The following is a 19399-nucleotide window of genomic DNA, read 5'->3' as shown; positions in this document are numbered from 1 at the left end:
TCCCTCCCCTACCCGGTCCCAGCCCCTCCCTCCCCTCCCCCACTCGCGATCCGGGCCGCTGCCGCTGGGCCGGACCCCCCGGGCTCAGCCCGGCCCCTCGCCGAGCCGCCGCCGCCGCCCCGTTTGCTGAGGAGGAGGCCCCCGGCCGGGGCGTCGGGCGCCGGGCATAAAACGGGCCGGAGCCGGCGCCCGGGGCACTAGAGTCGCGTACCGCCCGGGTCAGCGCCCGCCCGCCTGCGCTCCTCCCGGCCGCTCCTCCCGCCCCACCCGGCCCGGCGCCGACTCTGCGGCAGCCCGACGAGCCCCTTGCAGCACTGCCCCGGCCCTGGCCCCGGCCCCCTCCCGCCGGACCGCCCCCGGCCCGGCCCTCCTCCCTCCTCCCGTCCTGCTCCCTCCTCCCGCCCGCCTCCCCAGCTGTCCCGTTCGCGTCATGCCGAGCCTCCCGGCCCCGCCGGCCCCTCTGCTGCTCCTCGGGCTGCTGTTGCTCGGCTCCCGGCCGGCCCGCGGCGCCGGCCCGGAGCCCCCCGCACTGCCCATCCGTTCCGAGAAAGAGCCGCTGCCCGTTCGGGGAGCGGCAGGTAGGTGGGAGCCCGGGGGGAGGCGCGGGCGGTGAGTCCGGTTTTGGGCAACTTCGCACCCTCCGGGAGGGGACCCCGGGCGCAGGTGGCTCGGCGCAGCGGGCGGGCTGGAGGGGTGGGCAGGGCCGCCTGGTACGTTGTGCCAGGGGACCCAGGGCCCGACCGGCAGCCCCCAAGGCGGGCATACTGCACGAGCGGGACAGCGGCCGCTAGCCAAGCCCGTCCCCGCAGGCTGTTCCTTCGGCGGGAAGGTCTATGCCTTGGACGAGACGTGGCACCCGGACCTGGGGGAGCCCTTCGGGGTGATGCGCTGCGTTCTGTGCGCCTGTGAGGCGGTGAGTGGACACTACGGTCGCCGCCCGGGCTCTTGAGGGTCGGGTACCTCTGGGGTTCTGAGACGTCGGAGTGGACTCTGGGTTGCTCAGGAGATAGAGACTGGTCCGCAGATATTTGGGATGTGTTTTCTGGTGGAGGAAGCTGGGATCGCCCCCTTCAAGTCTCAGGTGTTGACTATTATTGATCGCTCACTTTGTGTCGGGTTCTGAGTCAACTACCTTTCCTCTATCTCTTAACTACCATTTCAACTTTGCTAGATAGATAACACTATTATCCCCATTTTCTAGAGTGGAACCCTAAGGCCTAAAGAGTTAAGCAACTTGTCTAGGGTCTTTCCGCCTGTAAATGTCACAGCTTTCTGACTCTGCCGGTGGACTGTGCACAGGTCCCTGATTCTCCCTCTTTGCCCTGGGGTATAACGGTCTGACATCTTGCATTCACTTGATTTTTCCGTGTTCTCTGAGATCAGCCACAGTGGGGTCGCCGTGGGAGGGGCCCTGGCAGGGTCAGCTGCAAGAACATCAAACCCGAGTGCCCAACGCTGGCCTGTGGGCAACCTCGCCAGCTGCCAGGACACTGTTGCCAGACCTGTCCCCCGGGTAAGAGAGGCTCTGCGGTAAGGGGAGGGCGACAGGGTCGCAGTACTAGGTACTGGGCTACATGGATTAGGGTGACCTGCTGTAGCCCGTGTCTCTTACCCCTGGCACAGAGCGCAGCAATTCGGAACAGCAGCCGCCGGGCCTGTCCTTCGAGTATCCCAGGGATCCGGAGCATCGCAGTTATAGTGATCGCGGGGAGCCAGGTGCTGAGGAGAGGGCGCGCGCTGACGGCCACACCGGTAGGAGGGGATGTGTGTGTTGAGGGGTAGCCCTTGGGGCAGCGGTCAGCGATGGTTGACAGTGCTCATGCTGTCTTCCTCCCTTGGTAGACTTCGTGGCGCTGCTGACTGGACCGAGGTCGCAGGCAGTGGCACGTGCCCGAGTCTCACTGCTGCGCTCCAGCCTACGCTTCTCCATCTCCTACCGGAGGTGAGAATGGGGAGGAAGGGAGGAGCCGGTCAGCAGAGGGAGGGGAAGAAGAACTGAAAGAGCTGGGTAGGGGTGTGTGTGTGGGGGGACTGCTCTGGATCCAGCCTTATTGGATCTTTCATTCCCAGGCTGGACCGTCCCAGCAGGGTCCGCTTCTCAGATTCCACAGGCGGCATCCTTTTTGAACATCCTGCATCCCCCACCCAAGATGGCCTGGTGAGATGATGCCATTTATGAGCGCTTATCCAGTCTGGGCACTGTGCTGAGAGCATGCTCTGCATTGCCTCCTTTGGTCCTCAGAACAACCCAGTGGGAGGAAGGCACTGACATTATGATGCCCATTTTACAGATGAGGGAACTGAGGCTCAGTAGCAGAATGTGATTTGTTCAAGGTCACACAGCTAGTAAGTGGTGGAGCCAGAATTTGAACCCAAGCATCTGGCTCCTGGGTGCCTTCTTAAGCTTCCTAGAAGGGCCTGGGGCTCCCTTCCATATTCTTTCCTCACCAGGCCTGGGCCTCTTAGCTGGCCTGTCTGGCATACTGTCTGAGTGGGCCTTCTTGTCTCTCTGCTACAGGTCTGTGGGGTGTGGCGGGCAGTGCCTAGGTTGTCTTTGCGGCTCCTTAGGGCAGAACAGCTGCATGTGGCCCTTGTGACACCCGCTCACCCTTCAGGGGAGGTCTGGGGGCCTCTCATTAGGCACCGGGCCCTAGCTGCAGGTAAGGGGAACATGCAGCTCCTGGATGTGAAGATTTGAGCTCTCTTTATCTGGGGACCAGGGTGGGCTGAGGAGGTACTTTCTGATGGGCTTTCACCATCCTCCCTCCCTCAGAGACCTTCAGTGCCATCCTGACTCTGGAAGGTCTACAACAGCAGGGTGTAGGGGGCATCACCCTGCTCACCCTCAGTGATACGGAGGACTCCTTGCATTTTTTGCTGCTCTTCCGGGGGCTGCTGGAACCCAGAAGTGTGGGTAAGTGTGGCAGGAAAGTGTGAGGGAGGGCAGGGAGGGTACCTATCTCTCAGAAATGTCCACATGTATGCCCATTACAGGAGCAACCCAGGTTCCCTTGAAGCTCCAGATTCTACATCAGGGTCAGCTACTGAGAGAGCTCCAGGCCAATGCCTCAGCCCAGGTGAGGGAAGGGAGGGTCTCATTCTTGTTGCCACCTGCTCTGGCCTCTTGCTAGTGCCCACCATACCCTGCTCTGTCCCCAGGAGCCAGGCTTTGCTGAGGTACTGCCCAGTCTGACAGCCCAGGAGATGGACTGGCTTGTGCTGGGGGAGCTGCAGATGGCCCTGGAGAGGGCAGGAGGGCCAGAACTGCGCATCAGTGGGCACATTGCTGCCAGGCAGAGCTGTGATGGTGAGGCAGGGTGGGGCCTGGTGCCTTGGGTACACTCACCTGAGAGGCATAAGCAAGTGCCAGGGAGAAGGCCAGGGTGGACGGGGGAAGACATCCTGGGGTCTCAAGGTATGAGGGGCCATATGGTAAGCCTGTCTTGCCCCTCTACAGTCCTGCAGAGTGTCCTTTGTGGGGCTGATGCCCTAATCCCAGTCCAGACAGGTGCTGCCGGCTCAGCCAGCCTCACACTGCTAGGAAATGGCTCCCTGATCTACCAGGTGAGAGTCAGGGACTGCAGGAGGTGGTAAGGGCAATAGGGCAGGGCCTTGACCTGTAATGGTTCAGGCCTCAGGCATTTTCTGCCAATTCATTTTGCCTTCCCCCACCCTGCCCACCAGGTACAAGTGGTAGGTACAGGCAGTGAGGTGGTGGCCATGACACTGGAGACCAAGCCTCAGCGGAGGAATCAGCGCACTGTTCTGTGCCACATGGCTGGATTCCAGCCAGGAGGACACATGGTAAGGCCACAGGCAGAGCTGTGCCATAGTGCCAGGGTTACCAACGCATGGGCTGTGGAAGCCTGGTTGGATGTGCAGGGATATACAGCATCCTTCACTTACTCACAGACTCTCTTATTGATTCATTTGACACATTTTTAGTATCCCCGGGCTAGGCTCTAGAGTACAAAGAAAATAAGAGGTGGGGGCTGGGCTTGGTGGTGCACTCCTGTAATCTCAGTGACTCAGGGGGCAGGTGGATCTCAAGTTCAAGGCCAGCCTCAGTGATGTAGTAAGGCCTTAAGCAACCTAAAGAGGCCTAAGCAACTTAATTAAACTGTGTCTCAAAATAAAAAATAAGGGCTGGGGATGTGGCTCAGTGGTTAAGCACCCCTGGGTTCAATCCCTGGTCCAAAAAATTAAAAATAAAGAAAATCAGATGTGGTCCTTGTCTTCAGCAAGCTCACAGTCAAATCAAATGGAAAGAGTTAAGGAGGACAGAACATATAACTGTGATAGTAATGGTTGCTACTATTGGACATTTCTACTGCCAGGTACAGCACTGGTTATCTTATTTATAGATATATTTTCACTTTCACAGTACCCACTTACAGGTGAGGAAGTGAAGGCTCGGAGAGTTAAGTAACTCTTCAAGGTTGTTACATAGCTAGGAAGTGACAGAGGAGAGACTTGAAACTGGGCTTGCAAAGTTCTTATCCAGTGTTACTGGTGTGTAGAAATGTGTATGGTGTAGCGGGGGCACAAAGCATGGAAAGGCCTCAGCCTCAGGGCTTGTGTGAAAGCTGAGGGGGCTCATCCTTTTTTGCCCCCCAGGCTGTGGGTGTCTGCCCTGGGCTGGGTGCCCGAGGGGCTCATATGCTGCTACAGAATGAGCTGTTCCTGAATGTGGGCACCAAGGACTTCCCAGATGGAGAGCTGCGGGGGCATGTGGCCACCCTGCCTTACAGTGGGCACAGTGCCCGCCATGATAGTGAGTGTTCCAGGGTCAGCTTGCCTTTCTGTATCTTCTGACTTGTGACTAAGGCGTGAAAGGGATGGTGCCAGAAGACCAGAGCCTGGAGTGTCTTTCTCTGCCTGAGATTCAGATTGGCATCTGGAGAGGGTGGGAATGTATAGGGGGTTCCGGCTGGCAGACCCTCCCTGTTGCCATGGTGTAGGAGTCTAAATCTTGGTGCTCCCAGGCCTGGACCCATAGACAGTGCCTTTCAGCTTTCAGAGTCTATGGTGGAGGAGAAGGGGAATGCTGGGAGTAAGGGGTTGCTCTAGGCCGCCATCTCATCTGTTGCCTTTACTCTTGTCTCTGGACCCAGCATTGCCTGTGCCCCTGGCAGGAGCCCTGATGCTGCCTCCTGTGCAGAGCCAGGCAGCTGGGCATGCCTGGCTTTCCCTGGATACACACTGTCACCTGCACTATGAAGTGCTGCTGGCTGGGCTTGGTGGCTCAGAACAGGGCACTGTCACTGCCCACCTCCTTGGGCCTCCTGGAATTCCAGGGCCCCGGCGGCTGCTGAAGGGATTCTACGGCCCAGAGGTGAGGGCTGATTGTGGGAGGCAGCTTGGGAAATCTGCTTTTTAGCTTGAAGGGTTGGGGAAGCAGACAGCAGGCAGCCTGGTATTACAGAGGGGTATGGGCTTGGGATTCAGGCACGTCTTGGTGTGAATCTGACTCAGACTTTCATTACCCATTCTCCTTTCTGAAGGAAACCCTTGGATAGTATGTAATATCCTGGTACTCCAGAGGGGTAGTGGGATGGCCAAACCACCTGAACTAGGTTGGGCTTCTGTGCACTTGGAGTCAGGAAGACCTGGTTTCCAAGCTCCACACCATTGCTGATCGACTTTGTTACTCCAAAGAACTTATTTAATCTTTCTGGGTCTCATTTTCTTTGTCTGCAAACTGGGGACAGTAGGTTCAGTCCTAAAGTGCCTTATACTCATCCCTCATTCTGTCTACCTGTAGGCCCAGGGTGTGGTGAAAGACCTGGAGCCTGAGCTGCTGCGGCACCTGGCACAGGGCACTGCCTCCCTGCTGATCACCACCAAGGGTAGCCCCAGAGGGGAGCTTCGAGGGCAGGTTGGTGGGCATTGTGGGCAGTGGGGATGGGCAGAGGGACTGGCCCTATGTTCCTTTGTACTAGTCACTTACTCTCTCTGAGCCCCCAGTGGGGTGGGGTGAGGGGAGTAGTATCAAAGTCTGGCTGGTGGAGAGGATGAAGCCACACAAAGCCCCCTGAGGAGGCTGGCAGCCCACCGACTGGTCCCTGCAGCTGGGATGATTGCTGAGGCTAATAGCTTTCCCCTGGGCGCCCTGGTGCTGAGGGGCGGAGGTGTCTCCTGTCCGCTGGCCAAGCCGGGCAGGCGGAGGCTGGAGGGGGAGCCTGGATGCTGTCTCAGTCGGCCTCTCCTCCCAGGTGCACATCCGCAACCAATGTGAGGTGGGCGGCCTGCGCCTGGCTGCGGCCGGGGCCGAGGGGGCGGGGTCTCCTGGCGTTTCCGATGCAGCGGCTGCTGCACTGCCAGCGCTGCCCGCGCAGCCCGCTCAGCCCGCGGTCCCCGACCCTGAAGCCCCAGGGCCCGCCAAACCTGGAGGCCCTGGGCGGCCCCGAGACCCCAACACGTGCTTCTTCGAGGGGCAACAGCGCCCGCATGGGGCTCGCTGGGCGCCTAACTATGATCCTCTCTGCTCACTCTGCACCTGCCAGGTAGGAGGCCCCGAAAGGGCTCAGTTGAAGCCTCGGGTCTGGGGCTAGAAGCCCAGCACCCCGTCAACGCTCCCGCTTCTCTCTGTAGAGACGAACGGTGATCTGTGACCCGGTGGTATGTCCACCGCCAAGCTGTCCACACCCGATGCAGGCACCTGACCAGTGCTGCCCCGTGTGCCCGGGTGAGTTCCCTGCAGGAAAGGAGAGGCAGTGGAGGGGCCGTCCTTGGGGTTGCTTCCTCTAGGGAAGGATGGAGGGGTGGTCATCCTCTGCCTCACCGTTTCTTTGGCTTTACAGAGAAAAAAGATGCCAGAGAGCTGCCAGGGCTGCCAAGGAACCGGGACCCAGGAGAGGGTGAGCTGGAAGAGTGCCTGTAGAGTTGGAGAATCCAGAGGAGCCATTGGGTTGGACCAGGAGGGGGAAGGGAGGGGAAGAGTGTGCGTGTGTGGGGGTGAAGGGTACAGTTTCCAAGTGACACCCGACAGACCTCATTAGTGTTACCGGTCGCCCAGGCCCTTGGGTTAGCTAGTGTGGGGCTGCCCTGAAGCTCAAGCCTTGGTTGTGGGCCCAGCTGATGAGCTCAATACTAATGACAGCTGGGCACTGTCCCCCACCAGGCTGCTATTTTGATGGTGACCGGAGCTGGCGGGCAGCGGGTACCCGGTGGCACCCCGTCGTGCCCCCCTTTGGCTTAATTAAGTGTGCTGTCTGCACCTGCAAGGTATGGCTGCCCAATCTTCTCTGGTGCCATAACCCAGCGGGGTCTGCAGAGATGGGGAGGGGGTTGCCATCCTTGGTGAGGAAGGTTCAAGGATGAAAACACCATCAGAAAAATCCCTTGAGCTTTGAGAGCTGGCTCTGGCTTCCTGTAGCATAAGGGAAATGGCTGACCTGGGTGTGAAATCTACCTCTGCTCCCTGACTGGCCTCATGTTTCTGAACCTCCCTGAGTCTCTCCCTTTCCTCTCCTGTAAGCAAATACGGTGGTACCTACCTTGCAGGGTGCAATGAGGATCTGAGTTCAGGTATATAAAGCAAGCCCAGGCCTCTGAATAAAAGGCCACACATATATTTTATTTGAGGTGGGAAAAGGAGAGGGAGAAAAGAAGAAGTTTATGTGTCCTCCCTTCTTCCTGACCCTCCACTCAATGGATCTCTACAGGGGGGCACTGGAGAGGTACACTGTGAGAAGGTGCAGTGTCCTCGGCTGGCCTGTGCCCAGCCCATCCGCGCCAACCCCACTGACTGCTGCAAACAGTGTCCAGGTGAGGGACTTGGGCACTGAGGCCTCACTCTTAGGATTGGGGCCAGCCTTGACTGGGGTGAGAAGGGGCATGGTGAGGGTGAGGGGAAGGGGCTTCTCAGCTACTTCAGCATCGACGGAGCACTACTCTGTGTGTAGCCTGGAGCAGAGCTCTAAATGCAGTGGGAAGAATGTGCATGTACAAGTGGGGTGTGATGGGCTTCAGTTCCTGCCCTGTTCATCCATCTATCTATCACCCACTCAGTGCCAGAAACTGCTAGGTTTGGAAAATTCAAAGAGGAATAAAAGCTGGTTTGCCCTTCAGGGTTGACTCCTGCCTCTTTCTGCCAACAGTAGGACCAGGGGCCCACTCCCAGCTGGGGGATCCCATGCAGGCTGATGGGCCCAGGGGCTGCCGTTTTGCGGGACAGTGGTTTCCGGAGAGCCAGAGCTGGCACCCATCCGTGCCCCCCTTTGGGGAGATGAGCTGCATCACCTGCAGGTGTGGGGTAAGTGGGAGCCTGGTGAGGAGTACCTATCCAGGGAAGGCAGACTCCTGGAGGTGGGCCCTGTGGACCCTCAGCATCTACTCTGTCTTGCACCAGGCAGGGGTGCCCCACTGTGAGCGTGATGACTGTTCACTGTCATTATCCTGTGGCTCGGGGAAGGAGAGTCGATGCTGCTCCCACTGCACACCCCGTCGGCGTAAGTGAGGGTGGCCAGGGAACCTGGGGAGGGAAGGGAGCCCCTGTGGTGCCCGAGCCATGCAGTCTGCATCGCAGGTGCCTTCCTAGTCTACCTTCTTAAGGTAGTCATCGGCTGGGGGCTGTTATCACCATTTCTACAGAAATGAGATTTCTGAAGCTCAGGGCAGTTAAGCAACTAGACTTGGATCACACAGTTTGTATGCACTGACTTGCTTGGAAAATTCTGACCTGTCTGGGCCCAGAGCAGAGATGCTCTGCTTGGTCCCTATATGACTTTCTCCATGTCATCCTGTTCCTGCTATCCTCCTCCAACATCTACCTGCTTCCGTCTGCAGCAACCTCTGAGACCAGGAGTGTTCCAGAGCTGGAGAAAGAAGCTGAAGGCTCCTAGGGAGCAGCCACAAGGCCATATGACCAAGAGGACGGGGTCTGAGCTGGGGGAAGGGGTGGTGCTGAGGACCCCGCATTCTCCTCTGGGGAAGCCCAGTGCCTTTGACTCCTCTGTTCGGCCCCTTCTCCCTCCCCCTCTACCTCTGGGAACCACAGCTCCGCAAGGCGGAGAGGCAACTGGGCAGGCCAAGGTCATATCCACTCCAGCTTCTGCCTTGTTACGGTCTGGCCCCTGGCCTAGAAGCCCACCCCTTTCCTTCTGTACATAATGTCACTGGCTTGTTGGGATTTTTAATTTATCCTCACTCAGCACCAAGGGTTCCCCCACTTCACTCCTGCTGCCCCTGAGCTGAGCAGAGTCATTATTGGAGATTTTTGTATTTATTAAAACTTTTTTTTTTTTTTTTTTTTTTTTTTTTTTTTTTTTTTTTTTCAGTCTTTGGGCTTGCAGTGGGCTCTTTGTAGCCAGGGACCGGAGTGGGCCCCAGTGGAGAAGGGTCTGAGAGTAGGAAGTGAGAGAGGGGAGCTCTGGCTCTAGGGCCTTTCCTCTGAACCCTGGAACTGGCAGAGTCCTGGAGAGGAAACAGGATGGTGCAGCAACTGGCTGGCATGCCTGGATTCTGCAGGGGGTTGAGGATGGTCCTTGAGATAGACTGGAACCTCCAGAGTCCAGGCAACCTTAAGCAAGATTTAGACTCAAGTTTAGTCACCCAGGGCTGGCATTTTTGCTGGCTCCATGTTCGAAGTTGCTCCAAAGAGAGAAAAATGTCACTTTACTTTCCTTGTCTAAAGCAAGGCACACACTTTGCTGTTATTCTTTCCTGGAAATGAATTGTGTTCTGCACCCATTCTGGGGCAAATCCAGATCTGAGTAGACTGGGATCCAGTTCTTGGCTGAGCTTATCTTGAGATCAAGTGATGTGATGTGTACCACCCCTGTCCCTTTCCACCTTTCTCCCCTTAACCCCTTACTCCTGCCACTGGGAACTGGGCATTCCCACAGGCTTTACAGGCTCTAGGGACATAAGCATATCAGGACAGAAAACTAACATGTGTGTACCTGCAGATCTGTTTTGTACAATGTTAAATGAATCTGGGATTTTATGATCTAGTAGAGCAGAGTGAAAGGGAGATGAGAGCTTTTTATTTAGTGTTAGGCATGCCATATGTGGTTAAGCAGTTACTGTCTGCTCAGGTTCCAGTTCTTCTGTTAACTAGCTGAATTATTTCACTTCCACAAACCCTTTTCCTTTCTGTAAAGCAGATACCATCCCCATGGGATACTATCAGAACAGGTGCTTGTTCAGCTCAGTGCCTGGCACATATTTGTTGGAAAAGCCACTCTAGCCACAGTGGGACTTTTGGAGATGTTCGGCAGGGAGAAATGTGGGGAAGAGAGTGGCATTGGGCGTCCATTACATTTGGCATGATGTTTGTGGAGGGGTTAGGCTGAGAATGGAGGGATGATAAGGGTGGAGATAACTGGACTTGGGCCAGGGCCTTGGCCTGTCATGGTAGGAGATTATGAGGGCCAGATAGGAATAAGAGAGCAACAGGATTCAGCATGGGATTAAATGCAGGAAACTAAGCACAGCACCAGCCATGGTGTAAAGGAGGATTTGGTCTGAAAATGGATGCTGACAGTACTGTCTTCCCTGAAGGAATCACAGAGTCGGGTTACCACAGGGTGGCTCAGTGGGCTCCATGAGGTAGAATCTTATTCCACAGAACCTGAATTGCAGGCACCTAGCAGGGATTTGGAGCAGGCCTCTGGATGTCAACTGAGCAAATGAATGAACAGCTGATGGATCAGGCAGAGTTGTATCCTCTTCAGACAAGTCTTTGAAACACCTTTCCCATCCTACCCTGCATTCCAACCAAAGCTGGCTACCCTGCCCAAGCCCCAGGGAGGTGGTATGGTGACCCAGGAAGTCCAGTCCTTTGCATCTAGTGAGGGACTTGATGTCAGGCTCCTTGGAGTCCTGGTGTGCAGAGACCTCAAGGGAGCACACCGTCCACTTCCCTTTGGACAACTAACTGCACATCATCAGAAATCACACCATATCCTAACACAACGAAATCCAAGGAGGACCAGTTTTCCTGGGTAGACTATTTCAGAGTCTCAAAAGCATAACTGGTAGGATTTAAAATTTGATCTCTAATGCTGGGAACAATGAAGTCTTCTACACTGTAGAGGGTTTGACTGGACTTCTCCAGCAGAAAGGCAGAGGTCATACATAGATGCTCTGAGTGGCTGGTCAAAGGGGATGGTTCTGATACACCTGTTTTTTTTTAAAAGAAATCTTTGATGTTTAGTCTTCTAATTCAAAATGTTCTTCTGGTGAATGCGTGAACCCCCTTTCGTGCATTCCTGTGGCACTCTTTATTCATGATTTTCTATGCGAAATCCATGTTTGGACATGTCAGGTGATGAACAGTCACTAGTTTGGAGCTGTGGTATGATGGGCTGCTGGCAGCCATCAGCTCGCTTTTGGCCAAGTCACCAGAGCAATGTCCATGTGTTTGAGTAATTTATGATAGTGACTTATGAAGAGTAGTTTTCAAACTATGACCATAAACTTATGAAAGTACCTCCAAGCAGAGGGAGAGTTGAGGGGGTACCCAGGCACCTACTGGGAGTGGGGGTCCAGGGCCCACACTCTCATGACAGACGCTCAACCACTAGCAAAGATTGCGTTCTGAAGACCAGTTGGTTGTTTTCAAAAATTTTTTCCAAACTACAGTTTTTTTTTTGCATTTCCCCCCTTTATCTTTTATAAGAATAATGGCAGATAGAAAAAACAAAAGTGCCACTCTGACACATTAAAAGTGACAGGAGAGCTCTCACAGAACTGGGATAAGGGAGGCTTTCACTGGGCCAGCCGGAAGAGACACATTTTAGCTTGTCACATTATAAGGTGGTCCAGAGATGTGTGAAGAAGACATGTATGGGATGCATAGAGATGTTGTATGTAGTGTCTGTGTATGTGGTCTATGTCACACCATTGCTACAGATGACAAAAAGGGAGGGCTTCTCGGCATTCTGGAGTGATTTTAGTGCTCTGCCCCTCGTACCATTGTTTGACTTTGACACTGGTTTCATGTATAAAGAGGGCTGTCAGAATTATTTTTGCTCCTCTTAAAAGTAAATTTTGTGAATAATTGTGGTAGTATGAAAATATGTGAGGAAGAAAGACTAATTTGTTTGTTACTCCAATCCTAGGTAACAGTTTTCCAAAAAGCCCACTGAGTAGTTTTCTAAGTTGTGGTTTGTTAACACATTCAGTTGCCCAGATCCACTCTCATTCTGGGTCCTGCCCCTGCAATGCTTGGGTCCCCACTGTGAAGTGGCTGTGATGTCACAATTTGGGGTATTTTGTGGCAGCCTCTGGAGCTAGATCACATGCTATGGAGCACAGGTGTGGGTACTCCGATCTTTGGCATTGAAAACGGCTGGGGAGCTGGGCACAGTGGGCCACGCCTGTGATCCCAGCAGTTTGGGAGGCTGAGGCAGGAGGATCTTGAGATCAAAGTCAGCCTCAGCAAAAGCGAGGCACTAAGCAACTCAGTGAGAGCCTGTCTCTAAACAAAATACAAAATAGGACTGGGGATGAGTGGTTGAGTCCCCCTGAGTTCAATCCCTGGTACCCCAAACAAAGAAAATGGCTATGGAGGCACAAAAAAAGAAAAAAAAAAAATCCTCAACAGCTCAGAGGATCTGGCAAATTGATATTTGGTGACCTGATTTTCAGCAAACTGACTAGAGGCCACTAGTGGGTTCCCAGCTCCTCGACTGATAGATTTAGGGTGGGCTTGGAGGTTGTCCTATCCTCATGTGGCAGCAGAGCCCCCATGGGGAAGGTCTCCTGGCAACCAGAGCCCCTACTTTTGGGAGGTGTCATTCCCACTTTCTTCATCTTCTTGCCTTCGTGGCTCTGGCTTATGGCTGAGCCACAGACTCTTTGTGAGATTCCAGAGTTTCTCCTCCTCTTTTGGAACCACCTGCATCCTGCTGCTCTTTGGGACAGAGGCTTGCTCACTCGTGTGCGGTGGGACAGTTGAAGGGGAACAGCTTGATGAGCAATGCATGGGCCCTTCTTCATTCAGGAGCAGAAAGACTGCTGCCTAGGTTTTGGGAAGACAACCCGCCAAGTACATGTTCTTTCAGCCGGGCCAGCTGGTGTACCTCATGAATCTGACGTGGCTGGCCAAGAAGCACATGAAACCGGAGCAGGTGGCCATGGCTGTGACTTTCCACATGCATGGCAAGAACACCCATGTGATGACATATGCAGCCTGCTGCCGCTGCCCACATTCCTGATGATCCTAGGGTTTTGAACATGGAGGTCTGGGTCCCTGAGAAACCCCCACTTTGAGGGAAAGTGAGGAAGGCCAGGGACATTCTGTCTTACATGAATATAAAAAAGTAAAGAACTAGTCCTTTAAAACTCAAAACATCTGTAAGGGCTGGGGTGTGGCTCAGTGGTAGAGCGCTTGCCTAGAATGTGTGAGGCACTGGGTTCGATTCTCAGTACCACATATAAATGAATAGATAAAACAAAGGTATTGTGTCCACCTACAACTAGAGAAAAATATTAAGAAAATCTGACCCATTATTGCTAATTTTTTTGCATATAAGAAAAGCCTTTGAGAACAAGGATGTCTAAGACTTATGTCTAAGTTATTCACATTGCTATGACGTAGACCTGGAGCTTCCAGCTTTGCAAACTTTATCATGCATTTGAATCATCTGGGGGTCTTGTTTAAATGCAAATGCTGATTCAGAAGGTCTGGGGTGGGGCCTGAGATTTTGCCTTTGCTGTCAAGTTCCCAGAGGATGCTGATGCTGCTGGTCCAAGGAAGATGCTCAGTACATATTAGTCAAGTGCTTAAACAATACATGAAATCTTGATGACATGGCAGATTCTGCTGAAAATATGAGTGAGAAACTGTCTATAGCCCTGCTACTCATATGGGTCCTGCCTATGTGGAATTTATGATGTAGTGGGAGAAGACAGTTAATAGATGTCTTAGCTTTCTGTAACTGTAACACAATACCCAAGATAATCAACTTAAAAGGAAGAGAGTTTTCTTTGGCTGACAATGTCAAAGGTTTTGGTACATGGTCATTGACCCGTTGCTTTGGGCCTGTGGTAGCACAGTACATGGTGCTGGGAGTGCATAGTGGAGGAGGACTGTTCACCTCGTGGTGACTGGGGAGCAAAGAGAGACACACAAAGGGATTGGGGTCCCAATATCCCCTTCAAGGGCACACCCCTGATGACCTAACTTCCTCTCACTAGGCCCCAGCTTCTGAAGATTCCAGCACCTTCCAATAGAGCCACAGACTGGGGACCAAGTCTTCAACATATGGACCTTTGAGAGATTATCCAGATCCAAATAAATTGGTTATAGAAATAAATAAAATGTAGAAAAGACAGTGCTTTGGAAAATACAGCTGGAGAAGGGAAACTGGGTGTACCAAGGGAAAAGGAGCTGGATGAGAATACGCTAATGGGGTGACATTTACATAAAGACTTGAAGGAGAGGGGATGAACCAGGGGAATATGCAATGATTTTATTTTAAATTATGAATGTGGCTAAGTTCCTTGTCAGGAAAAATGAAGGGAAGACACCTGCCATAATTATGAGATTCATGTGAAATCAATAGATTAGTAGATATCAGAGCTGAGTCAGAGAGAACACTGAAAAAGTCAGCCCCTTGGGGTATTCATAATTGAGCAGGAAGTCTTGACTTAATCATATGCAAATCTCAAAGGACATTGTGCCTCATCTAACATTTAAATTATGTACTATATAAAGATGAAATATGAACAGAGGAAGAGTTAAAGAAATAGCTATTACCAGATACAGTTAGGTCCCATACATTAATGTGCCAATCTGCTTACCTGAGTAAGATACATAAGATATGCTCATAAGATACAAACCACCCAGGTATTTGGAAGTTAGAAGGAGAAAGAAGGGAGGAGGATTTATCCAGAACTAGGAAAGGGAACTATCACACAATCTATACTTAGGAAGAGTTGTAATTTAAGCACATATTTTGTGGTCAGAAATGTTAGAGGCCATGCTGGATGTGGTGGCACATACCTGTAATCCCAGTTGATTCAGGAGGCTGAGGCAGGAGGATTCCAAATTTGAGGCTGATCTCAGCAATTTAGGGAGGCTCTAAGCAAATTAGTAAGACCTTATCTCGAAATAAAAAATAAAAAGTAAAAATGACTTGAGGTATGGCTCAATAGTAGAACATCCCTGGGTTCAATCCCTAGTTCGGCAAGAAAAAAAAAAAAAAAAAAAAAAAAGAGGCCAAAATGCTACATATGTAGCATAAAGAGGCATCCTCGTTGACAGACAAGGCAGGATGCAGTTTGAAAATCACTGGCTGTTACCTAAGGAAGCACTATACTAGAAGACACATGAAGTTCCTGGAAATTCTGAGGAAAGGGGTTAGTGGGGAAAAGGGGGAGCAAAGGAAAGAGGGTGAGGGGCAATACCTGGTAGACATCTTGGAAGGACAGACCCCAGATGTGGAAGGACAAAAGATGCTTCACTTACCTGAAGCAGCTCCAGCAGCTGGAACCGGCCCAGCCCACTCGTACTCCCACGAAAGTGGGAGCCCCCTGGGGAGAGGCCCAGCACCCCTCTTCCTACCCCCTCCACCCCAGTCCTAGGAAGTCTACGTCAGATTTACTGTCAGGACCCACCCCGGCTCCTTTTGGCAAAAGCTTGGCTGCACCTGCTGGCTGATGCCTGGGATTCTTTAGTAGAGGCTTTTTTTTTTTTTTTTTTTTTTTTTCTTTTCTTTTTTCTTATTTCCTTGTGAAACAGGAAGATGGGAATTTTAAAGTGCTAATGACTGGTTAGATCCTAGGTCATCTGCTGAAGTACAATCTGTCGGTCAACAAGTGTCAGTGATTATTGTCTGGGTTAGAGAAAGGAAGAGATGACTGAGGAGTGAGGAGTGAGGAGAGGTAGGGAAACGGGGACCTCACAGCCAGGTTTCCAGGAAGGGACAAGAGCCAGCCTATTTACCTTCAACAGCTCCAGCAGGGGATAGTCACTGTGCAGAGAGGAATTTCTATCCAGCACATCTGTGCACTTGCCCAACTTAGCGGGAACTCTGCCACTCAGACATATGATTCACATCAACTGTGTTTTTCATGAGTTTGAGAGGCTTTTTTTTTTTTTTAAAGCAAGGCTGATGTCATTATGAAGGAACTTTTTTCTCATAGGTTCTAGACGAGGTACCACTGACAAGTGGCATCAGGAAACCCTTCAGAAGTAGCTCCCTTTCCAAAACCCTTCCTCCAGAGATAGGCGAGGGGACTTCTAACAGGAATAAAAGAAATAGTGTTTTATTTTTATCTGATCATAAATGTAATGATTCCTCATTATAAAAGTTTTGGAAAACAGACCTATATAAAATGAAGAAAAATCTAAGTTAATAACTTTATAAAATTAAAACTCTAACTCAGAATGATCCAAACTCATTTACTTTTGATTTACCCCTTGCTTCTCCCCCATCCCTGCTTCTGTGAATTAATAGACTACGATTTATTTCAAAAATTTAGATGATACTTTTAGTGAACCATGTCTCAAAAATTAAAAAAAAAAAAAGTTTGCTTGAAGTAGAAAATTTGGTAAAAAAAAAAAAAATCAAATGAATAATAAAATGAAACAAAACAAACCAAGAAGAATTCTTTGTGGAGTTTTTTTTTTTTGCGGGGGGGGGGATGTTTTCTTTCTGTGTGCTTTTTGAGTTATTGTTTAGTGTTTACATCCCCTTTCCCTTGCTCTGCCTTATTATCACGAATATCATGGGCTTTGGCCTGGAATTGTTGGAGGTTTGAGAGAGAGAATGCCCGCCCAGGCGCAAGGCCCTGGGTTCCATCTCCAACACCTGAAACAAACAAACAAACAAAACAACCCAAAACCACTACAAGAAGAAGACAGTGCCGCTCGGGTCTGCTGGTTTTGCTCGTCTGGATGAAGCCAGACGCACACGTCCGCGCCATCTTGGTGGGCAGACCACCCTTGGCACTGGCTTGACAGCAGAGCAGACTCTTGGCGACAGCGCCTCGGATGGAGAAATGAGTTTGGACACCTCCAAGAAAACCACAGTCGGGAGCAGCGGGGAGCCGTCAGGCAGCCGGCAAAGGTTGGTTTTCCAGGGGTGGCTGCAGCCAGAGGCAGTGGAGATGCCGCTCCTGGGGAGGCGGGGCCGCCCTGAGGCTGGCCGCGCTCTCTCCCCGCATAGCTGTGGTTACCTTGATGTTTTGCGATGTGTGTCTTCGTGTTGGTTGCCAAGAAGACGCAGCTGAGGCCAGGAGCGCCCGCGCTTGTTTGTGATCCTAGCGACCCAGGAGGCTGAGGCAGGAGGATCACAAGTTCGAGGACAGCCTTGGCATTTAGCAAGACCCTGTCTCAAAATGAAAAAGTAAAACGGGCTGGGGATGTGGCTCAGTGGTTGAGTGTCCCTGGATTGTGAGGAAAAGGGAGGCATTTTTGGGCAGGGGAGTCTTCTGAGGGGGAAAAATAAATCTTACTTTTCTAGTGAACTGTTTGCTCACATGAGCACCATGTATCACCTCAGTTTACTACACTTGTGAATAGTCTCAGAAATATGGCAAGTCTTGAACTGGCCGCAGTTTGGTAGAGGGGTTTGAATCCAAGGACCAAAACTTGTTGGCTTTGTGATTTTGGGCTCGTCTAAACCTCAGTTTCCTACAAAATGGTGATGATAATGGTTGCCTGTGTGATTGCTGTGTGCACTATAGAAATGTCTGTAATGTGCTTCGCATATAGTTGGCACTCAATAGCATCACTGTAATTGGGTCTGATAATGGGTGTGAGGATCATTATGGAGGTGTGAAGTGTTCTGCATGCCCATGAAAGGGTGAGGTCATTCTGGGGTGGAGGGAATGAAGCACTCTGGCTTCCATTATGTGATGGGATAAAAATTACCACCGTGGGTGTGACCGCAACCTTTCTACCTTTGGCAGCCTGTCAAAGAGAATCCTCTGTGGCCAGTCTAATCCTTGACCTCCTTTCCAACCTCAGTGGAAGCATTTTCTTGCTGGGAGTGAGACTAAGTGAATCCACCTAACCAAATGACAAGAGAGGCGGGGTGCAGGGGTGGAAGCTCTTTTGTTGGAGGTGGTGGGGTCCTAGAGCCATGTACAGAAGCCTACGAGGGCCGAGAGAAGAATCCATATGAGTGCAAAGAGACTCTAGCATGTTCCTGTGGACTGTGTTGAAAGGTTTCCCTTAATATCTTTCAAGAGATGAATAAAAAATGGAACTCCTTTTTTTGTGATAAAATATATGTGCATAAAATTAAGATGCACTGCTGGGCTTGGTGGTGCATGCCTATAATCCTAGCGACTTGAGAGGCTGAGGCAGGAGGATTGCAAGTTCAAAGCCAGCCTCAGCACCTAGTGAGGCACTCAGCAACTTAGTGAGACGCTGCCTCAAAGCAAAAAATAAAAAAGGCTGGGGATGTGGCTCAGTGGCTAAGCACCCCTGGGTTCAATCCCCAGTACCAATGAAAAATAAATAAATAAAATAAAAATTTAAAATGTACCTTTTTAATCATATTTAGGTATATAAATCAGTGGCATTAAGTATATTCACAATGTTGTGTTCATCACAATCATCCAATTTCAAAACTTTTTCATCATCCCAAACAGAAATTATTAAACAATAACTTCCTGGGAAGGGGGTGTGGCTCAGGTAGAACACTTGCCTAGCATACTCTAGGCCCTGGGTTTGATCCCAAGATATTAAAAAAAAATAATAATAATAACTCCTCATCCCACCCCAACCCTAAGTACCTGGTAACCTCTATTCTACTTGCTGTCTCTATAAATTTACTTCTTTTATACTCTAGTTACCTGTACAAGTAGAATCATACAATATTTGTCTTTTATGTAGGGCTTATTTCATTTAGCATAATATTTTCAAGTTTCATCCATGTAGTAGTGTGTGCATCAGAATTCCACTACTTTTTAAGGTTGTATAGTATTCCATTCTATGTATATGCCACATTTTGTCCATTCATCTTTTGATGGACATGTGGGTTGTTTTTACCTTTTGGATGTTATGAATAATACTGCTCTGAATATTGGTGTATAAGTGTTTGAGTCCCTGCTTTTGATTCTTTGGGTATATATCTAGAAGTGAAATCATTGGATCATATGGTAATTCTATGCTTAGCTTTGGAATTCCTCTCTAAGTGACTTGAGCTGTCAAACTGTGTCTTTTATTCTTGTTTCTTAAATTGTTTCATTCTGTTGTAGTCCCTCTGTCTCTTTATTTCATGTCATTACTCTATTGGAGAATCTGGATTATTTGTCTCTGGAGAGTGATCCACAGTCTAGGTTTATTTGGGTGCCCACTTGTAGTGCCATTTAATTTGTCCCTCTGTCCCCAATATTTTCTGTAATTTGGAAGTTAAGTATAGAGTCTTGATTAGATTCTGGTTCTGACAGGAATATTCCATAGAGGTGCTCTGTATTTCCCATTGCACCAAAA

The 19399-nt window shown here is 50.9% G+C and overlaps 1 protein-coding gene across 2 annotated transcripts; it reads left to right on the top strand.

The window, feature by feature from the left end:
* Positions 1-45: 45 nt before the first annotated feature.
* On the top strand, positions 46-13230 carry CHRD (chordin). Of its 2 annotated transcripts, none has more exons than XM_079101493.1 (23): positions 46-578; positions 810-913; positions 1384-1513; positions 1624-1752; positions 1843-1942; positions 2071-2158; positions 2519-2660; positions 2774-2914; positions 2995-3077; positions 3160-3307; positions 3458-3564; positions 3685-3804; positions 4618-4774; positions 5115-5335; positions 5765-5878; positions 6216-6506; positions 6595-6688; positions 6804-6860; positions 7124-7227; positions 7668-7770; positions 8103-8257; positions 8354-8453; positions 12953-13230. In XM_079101493.1, the coding sequence occupies exons 1-23, from the start codon at positions 431-433 to the stop codon at positions 13036-13038; spliced, it is 2922 nt and encodes a 973-aa protein (XP_078957619.1). In that variant the 5' UTR covers positions 46-430; the 3' UTR covers positions 13039-13230. The 2 variants fall into 2 exon arrangements, with proteins under 2 accessions (XP_078957619.1, XP_078957618.1); XM_079101492.1 differs by lacking the exon at positions 12953-13230 and adding an exon at positions 8791-8982.
* Positions 13231-19399: the final 6169 nt, after the last annotated feature.

The sequence above is a fragment of the Sciurus vulgaris genome, assembly GCF_902686455.1.
Source record: "Sciurus vulgaris genome assembly, chromosome: 10".
NCBI lineage: Eukaryota > Metazoa > Chordata > Mammalia > Rodentia > Sciuridae > Sciurus > Sciurus vulgaris.
The sequence above is the reverse complement of the archived record's forward strand: the minus strand, read 5'-3'. Positions and strand labels throughout refer to the sequence as shown.

Coding starts and splice junctions, on each gene's coding strand:
- CHRD (XM_079101493.1), top strand. CDS start 431: ATGCCGAGCCTCCCGGCCCCGCCGGCCCCTCTGCTGCTCCTCGGGCTG. Junction 914..1,383: donor TTCTGTGCGCCTGTGAGGCG/GTGAGTGGACAC, acceptor CTCTGAGATCAG/CCACAGTGGGGTCGCCGTGG. Junction 6,507..6,594: donor GCTCACTCTGCACCTGCCAG/GTAGGAGGCCCC, acceptor TTCTCTCTGTAG/AGACGAACGGTGATCTGTGA.